The sequence below is a fragment of the Nerophis ophidion genome, linkage group LG02 (assembly GCF_033978795.1).
Source record: "Nerophis ophidion isolate RoL-2023_Sa linkage group LG02, RoL_Noph_v1.0, whole genome shotgun sequence".
NCBI lineage: Eukaryota > Metazoa > Chordata > Actinopteri > Syngnathiformes > Syngnathidae > Nerophis > Nerophis ophidion.
In genome coordinates, this window is record NC_084612.1 from 69,826,230 (window position 1) to 69,833,597 (window position 7,368).

Here is a 7,368-nt window from a genome sequence, read left to right on the forward strand (position 1 = left end):
CTGGAGCCGTCGCTTTTTCTTTTTTTTTTTTTGTGCCTCACTCTTACTTTCCTCATCCACAAATCTTTCGTCCTCGCGCAAATTAATGGGGAAATCGTCGCTTTCTCGGTCCGAATAGATCTTGCTGCTGGAGGCTATGATTGTAAACAATGTGAGGATGTGAGGAGCTTTACAACCCGTGACGTCACGCGCACATCGTCTGCTACTTCCGGTACAGGCAAGGTTCTTTTATTAGCGAGCAAAAGTTGCGAACTTTATCGTGGATGTTCTCTACTAAATCCTTTCAGCAAAAATACGGCAATATCGCGAAATGTTCAAGTATGACACATAAGTTTAAATAAGAAAATCTCATTTCAGTAGGCCTTTAACACGGCACATCCGCAAACAATTGCTATAGTGACATCCAGTGGACACATTTGGAATAGCCCTTTCATTCAAATATTTTAGCACATTTTTTTTTATACTTAGCAAACTCATTTCGAGGGGCCGGATATAACCAGTTTTCTACGTTTGACACCCCTGGTTTAAACCGTCAAGATGTTGCTTGTTACTAAAGGTATGATAACAGGCGGTTTTATTGTTGTTATCGTTTAACTGCTATTAAGTAAGTAAATGTTTTACTGCTATTCACAACGGTAGAATAAGTATTTTTTTTTACACTTGTCTCACGCAGGCCTAACTGTGTGAACGTGTTGGTGACCACCACCCAGCTCATCCCTGCCCTCTCCAAAGTCCTTCTGTACGGTTTGGGAGCAGCCTTCCCCATAGAGAACATCTACAGCGCCACCAAGATCGGTAAACGTGGGAAAGCGGTGGGGGGAATAAATATGCCACTCAAAATGTGTTGCTTCCAATATTAAAAGTATTTTTGTCAAAAAAATTATGGTGGATGTTGACGTTGGCAGGCAAAGAGAGCTGCTTCGAGCGCATCTCTCAGAGGTTTGGAAGGAGAGCCGTCTACGTGGTGGTCGGGGACGGAGCCGAAGAGGAGGCGGTGGCCAAGAAGGTAACTTTAAAAGCGTTACTGTGTCACAAGGATTATACTGACAAAATGGCCTCTGTAAGATGAGCTTCCTAAAAATATGATATTCCCTTTACACAACATAAACACTGTTCACCTGTCAACTGTCAGTTTATCATATTTGTTTTCTACCTGTCAACTGTCAGTTTAGCATCTTTGTTTTCTACCTGTCAACTGTCAGTTTAGCATATTTGTTTTCCACATGTTAACTGTCAAGTTTAGCATCTTTGTTTTCTGCCTGTCTACTGTCAGTTTAGCATCTTTGTTTTCCCCCTGTCAACTGTCAGTTTAGCATCTTTGTTTTCTCCCTGTCAACTGTCAGTTTAGCATCTTTGTTTTCTACCTGTCAGCTGTCAGTTTAGCATCTTTGTTTTCTGCTGTTAACTGTCAGTTTAGCATCTTTGTCTTATACATGTCAGTTTAGCATCTTTGTTTACTACCTGTCAACTGTAGGTTTAGCATCTTTGTTTTCTACCTGTCAACTGTCAGTTTAGCATCTTTGTCTTCTACCTGTCAACTGTCAGTTTAGCATCTTTGTTGTCTACCGGTCAACTGTCAGTTTAGCATCTTTGTTTTCTACTTGTCAACCGTCAGTTTAGCATCTTTGTCTTCTACCTGTCAACTGTCAGTTTAGCATCTTTGTTGTCTACCGGTCAACTGTCAGTTTAGCATCTTTGTTTTCTACCTGTCAGCTGTCAGTTTAGCATCTTTGTTTTCTGCTGTTAACTGTCAGTTTAGCATCTTTGTCTTATACATGTCAGTTTAGCATCTTTGTTTACTACCTGTCAACTGTAGGTTTAGCATCTTTGTTTTCTACCTGTCAACTGTCAGTTTAGCATCTTTGTCTTCTACCTGTCAACTGTCAGTTTAGCATCTTTGTTGTCTACCGGTCAACTGTCAGTTTAGCATCTTTGTTTTCTACCTGTCAACCGTCAGTTTAGCATCTTTGTCTTCTACCTGTCAACTGTCAGTTTAGCATCTTTGTTGTCTGCCTGTCAACTGTCAGTTTAGCATATTTGTCTTCTACCTGTCAACTGTCAGTTTAGCATCATTGTTTTCTACCTGTCAACTGTATGTTTAGCATCTTTGGTTTCCACCTGTCAACTGTCAGTTTAGCATCTTTGTTTTCTACCTGTCAACTGTCAGTTTAGCATCTTTGTTTTCCCCTGTCAACTGTCGGTTTAGCATCTTTGTTTTCTACCTGTCAACTGTCAGTTTAGCATCTTTGTTGTCCACCGGTCAACTGTCAGTTTAGCATCTTTGTTTTCTACCTGTCAACCGTCAGTTTAGCATCTTTGTCTTCTACCTGTCAACTGTCAGTTTAGCATCTTTGTTTTCTACCTGTCAACTCTCAGTTTAGCATCTTTGTTTCCCACCTGTCGACGGTCAAATTAGCATCTTTGTTTTCCGCCTGTCGACTGTCAGTTTAGCATCTTTGTTTTCTACCTGTCAACTGTCAGTTTAGCATCTTTGTTTTCTCCCTGTCAACTGTCAGTTTAGCACCTTTGTTTTCTACCTGTCAACTGTCAGTTTAGCATCTTTGTTTTCCACATGTTAACTGTCAGTTTAGCATTTTGTTTTCTCCCTGTCAACTGTCAGTTTAGCATCTTTGTTGTCTGCCTGTCAACTGTCAGTTTAGCATTTTTGTTTTCCCCTGTCAACTGTCAGTTTAGCATCTTTGTTTTCTACCTGTCAACTGTCAGTTTAGCATCTTTGTTTTCTACCTGTCAACTGTCAGTTTAGGCTTTATCACCACTTCAAGATGGCGGCCGAATTTCTCGCGTCACAGCAGCCAATGCTGCGATTTGACTACTTTCGCGAAATGGCGAGCAAATTAAGTTGCTACTTCGTGTTAAATCCAAAAACATGACCGTAAATGTCAAAATATAAGTTAATTGTGTTGAAACAATGGATGGGAACATTATACATTTTCAAATTAGCTCCACAAATACCACGCTGAAACATTATTGTTGCTCTCCATTAAAACTGCGTTTCCTTACCGTCCCCGCAGAAGACCATGCCGTTCTGGAGAGTGTCTTGTCGGGCAGACCTGGAAGCTCTGAGCCACGCACTGGAGCTGGACTACCTCTAGAGGGCGACACCTCCACCTGCGGCACCACTTGAACTCTTGAACTGCACACCGGAAGTGCCATTTAAAAAAAAAAAAAGACTGATTCGGAGTCAGTGGCGCCAACGTTTTGTTTTTGGTTGCTAGGCGACGCTGCATGACGTCTGAACATACCAAAACAAGTCAAGGACCAAACAGGGAACTGCATTATATATTTGTTTGTTTTTTTCATTCATCTCATCATTCCCTAATGCACAACATTTTTTCTTTAATTTTTTTTCTCTTCAAAACCACGTTTTGGGGTCTTAATAGATTGGTAGAAAATAAAATAGCATCATAGTTAGAGGCTATTCCAAAAAAATACTCTTGATTGTATTTCACCAGTTTAAAATGTGAGCTATTTATTGTCGGCATCAAAGAATATGGCCTTAATTGTCATTGTGGGATGTAAATGTTTGTATGCTGTGTTTTTAACCCCTTTTTGAACCTGAGAGGGACTCCCAAGGCTGTGCATGTGCTGTGATTACACTGCCTGTCAACTTTACTTTGATTTGTATATAATGCTTCAAGGTCACTTTCCTTTTTGACGGATGGTTAAAATAAACTTAATAAAAAAAATAAGTTAATTGCACTGTGAATGCCTTTGTTTTTTTTGTACATTAATTGAATCCAGTAAGTAAAACAATTTACACATTCAATTAGGGAATAAATATGATTTTTATTATTATATTATTATGGTTATGATTTTTTCCTACAGTTATTTTTCATTTATATATATATATATATATATATATATATATATATATATATATGTATACATACATACATACATACATATATACATACATATATATATATATACATACATACATATATACATACATACATATATATACACATACATACGTACACATATATATATAAATATATGTATGTATATATATATGTATGTATGTATATATATATATATGTATGTATATATGTATGTATATATATGTACATACATATATACATGCATATATATTTATATATATATGAAAAATAACAGTGGGGAAAAAAGTCAAGAAATTATTGTTGTTAATATTATTATATGTGTATATATATGTATATATATATATATATGTACATATATACATACATATATATATATAAATATATATATATATATATATATATATATATATATATAGTGTATGTATATATATATAGATATATACATATATATCTATATATACATATATATATATATATACACACACACACACACACATACAGTCATGGTCAAAAGTTTACATACACTTGTAAAGAACATAATGTCACGGCTGTCTTGAGTTTCCAATAATTTCCACAACTCTTTATATTTTGTGATAGAGTGATTGGAGCACATACTTGTTGGTCACAAAAAACATTAATGAAGTTTGTTTCTTTTATGAATTTATTATGGGTCTACTGAAAATGTGACCAAATCTGCTGGGTCAAAAGTATACATACAGCTATGTTAATATTTGCTGACATGTCCTTTGGCAAGTTTCACTGCAATAAGGCGCTTTTGGTCGCCATCCACAAGCTTCTGGCAAGTGTCTGTCTGGTTGAAGTTTTGACCACTTCTCTTGACAAAATTGTTGCAGTTCAGCTAAATTTGTTGGTTTTCTGACATGGACTTGTTTCTTCAGCATTGTCCACACTTTGGGAAGGCAATTCTCAAAACCATAATTCTAGCCTGATTTAGCCATTCCTTTACCACTTTTGACATACGTTTGGGGTCATAAAATACTGCACGGTCTAGCTCCATCCTATCTTGCCGATTGTATTGTACCATATGTCCCGGCAAGAAATCTGCGTTCAAAGGACTCCGGCTTATTAGTGATTCCCAAAGCCCAAAAAAAGTCTGCGGGCTATAGAGCTTTTTCCGTTCGGGCTCCAGTACTCTGGAATGCCCTCCCGGTAACAGTTCGAGATGCCACCTCAGTAGAAGCATTTAAGTCTCACCTTAAAACTCATTTGTATACTCTGGCCTATAAATAGACTCCCTTTTTAGACCAGTTGATCTGCCGTTTCTTTTCTTTTTCTTCTATGTCCCACTCTCCCTTGTGGAGGGGGTCCGGTCCGATCCGGTGGCCATGTACTGCTTGCCTGTGTATCGGCTGGGGACATCTCTGCGCTGCTGATCCGCCTCCGCTTGGGATGGTTTCCTACTGGCTCCGCTGTGAACGGGACTCTCGCTGCTGTGTTGGATCCGCTTTGGACTGGACTCTCGCGACTGTGTTGGATCCATTATGGATTGAACTTTCACAGTATCATGTTAGACCCACTCGACATCCATTGCTTTCCTCCTCTCCAAGGTTCTCATAGTCATCATTGTCACCGACGTCCCACTGGGTCATTATTGTCACCGATGTCCCACTGGGTGTGAGTTTTCCTTGCCCTTATGTGGGCCTACCGAGGATGTCGTAGTGGTTTGTGCAGCCCTTTGAGACACTAGTGATTTAGGGCTATGTAAGTAAACATTGATTGATTGATTGTCCTGTTGGAACACGCAACTGCGCCCAAGACACAACCTCTGGGCTGATGATTTTAGGTTGTCCTGAATAATCCTTTTTCATTGTCCCATTTACTCTCTGTAAAGCACCAGTTCTATTGGCAGAAAAACAGGTCCAGAACATAATACTACCACCACCATGTTTAAAGGGGAACATTATCACCAGACCTATGTAAGCGTCAATATATACCTTGATGGTGCAGAAAAAAGACCATATACTTTTTTCAACCGATTTCCGAACTCTAAATGGGTGAATTTTGGCGAATTAAACAGCTTTCTGTTTATCACTCTGGAGGCGATGACGTCAGAACGTGACGTCGCCGAGTTAATACAGCCGCAATTTTCATTTTCAACACATTGTAAACATTGGGTCTCAGCTCTGTTATTTTCCGTTTTTTCGACTATTTTTTGGAACTTTGGAGACATGCCTCGTCGGTGTGTTGTCGGAGGGTGTAACAACACTAACAGGGAGGGATTCAAGTTGCACCACTGGCCCGAAGATGCGAAAGTGTCTGCCGCCAGACCCCCATTGAATGTGCCAGAGTGTCTCCACATTTTACCGGCGATGCTAAGACAGACATGGCACAGAGATGTATGGATAACCTGCAGATGCATTTGTAACGATAAAGTCACAGAAATCACAAAGGTGAGTTTTGTTGATGTTGACTGCCAGCTAATCGATGCTAACATGCTACGCTAATCGATGCTAACATGCTATTTACCGGCGGTGCTAACGCAGACATGGCACAAAGATGTATGGATAACCTGCAGATCCATTTGCAACTATATTACGTTTCCTTCCACCCACATTTAATCCCAAACAAACACTTACCAATCGACGGATTTAAGTTGCTCCAGTGTCACAAGATTCGAAAGTCCTGATCGTTTGGTCCGCACATTTTACCAGCGATGCTAACGCAGCTATTCGGCCATGCTATGGCTATGAATAGCGTCAATAGCTATTCGCTCAATAGTTTCAGTTTCTTCTTCAATATTTTCATACTCCAACCATCCGTTTCAATACATGCGTAATCTGTTGAATCGCTTAAACCGCTGAAATCCGAGTCTGAATCCGAGCTAATGTCGCTATATCTTGCTGTGCTATTCCCATTGTTTGTTTATATTGGCAGCACTGTGTGACGTCACAGGGAAATGGATAGTCGCATCGCAAATAGCGAAAATCAAGCACTTTAAAGCTTTTTTTAGGGATAATCGGAGACCGGTAAAATTTTGAAAAAAATTTCAAAAAATACAACATGCCACTGGGAACTGATTTTAATTGTTTTGAACCCTTTTGAAATTGTGATAATGTTCCCCTTTAATGGTAGGAATGGTGTTCCTGGGATTAAAGGCCTCACCTTTTCTCCTCCAAAAATATTGCTGGGTATTGTGGCCAAACAGCTACATTTTTGTTTCATCTGATCAAACAACCCTTCCTACAGAAGGTCTTATTTTGGTCCGAGTGATGTCAGATAAAACAAAAACGTGCCAGAAGCTTGTGGATGGCGACCAAAAGCCCCTTATTGCAGTGATTCTTGCCAAAGGACATATAAGCAAATATCAACATTGCTGTATGTAAACTTTTGATCCAGCAAATTTGCTCACATTTTCAGTAGACCCACAATAAACTCATAAAATAACCAAACTTCATGAATGTTTTTTGTGACAAAGTATGTGCTCCAATCACTCTATCGCAAAATATAAAGAGTTGTGGAAATTATTGGAAACTCAAGACAGCCA

At 39.0% G+C, this 7,368-nt stretch overlaps 1 protein-coding gene across 4 annotated transcripts in view; it reads left to right on the forward strand.

Moving 5' to 3' along the window:
- Positions 1–3,720, forward strand: part of eya2 (EYA transcriptional coactivator and phosphatase 2) — a 91,575-nt gene extending 87,855 nt beyond the window's left edge. For all 4 annotated transcript variants that reach the window (XM_061889581.1, XM_061889591.1, XM_061889598.1 and 1 more), the window contains 3 exons: positions 674–795; positions 906–1,006; positions 3,033–3,720. In XM_061889581.1, the coding sequence (XP_061745565.1) occupies positions 674–795; positions 906–1,006; positions 3,033–3,113 (304 nt within the window). In that variant the 3' untranslated portion in view covers positions 3,114–3,720. The remainder of the gene's footprint in view (positions 1–673; positions 796–905; positions 1,007–3,032) is intronic.
- The last annotated feature ends 3,648 nt before the right edge of the window (positions 3,721–7,368 follow it).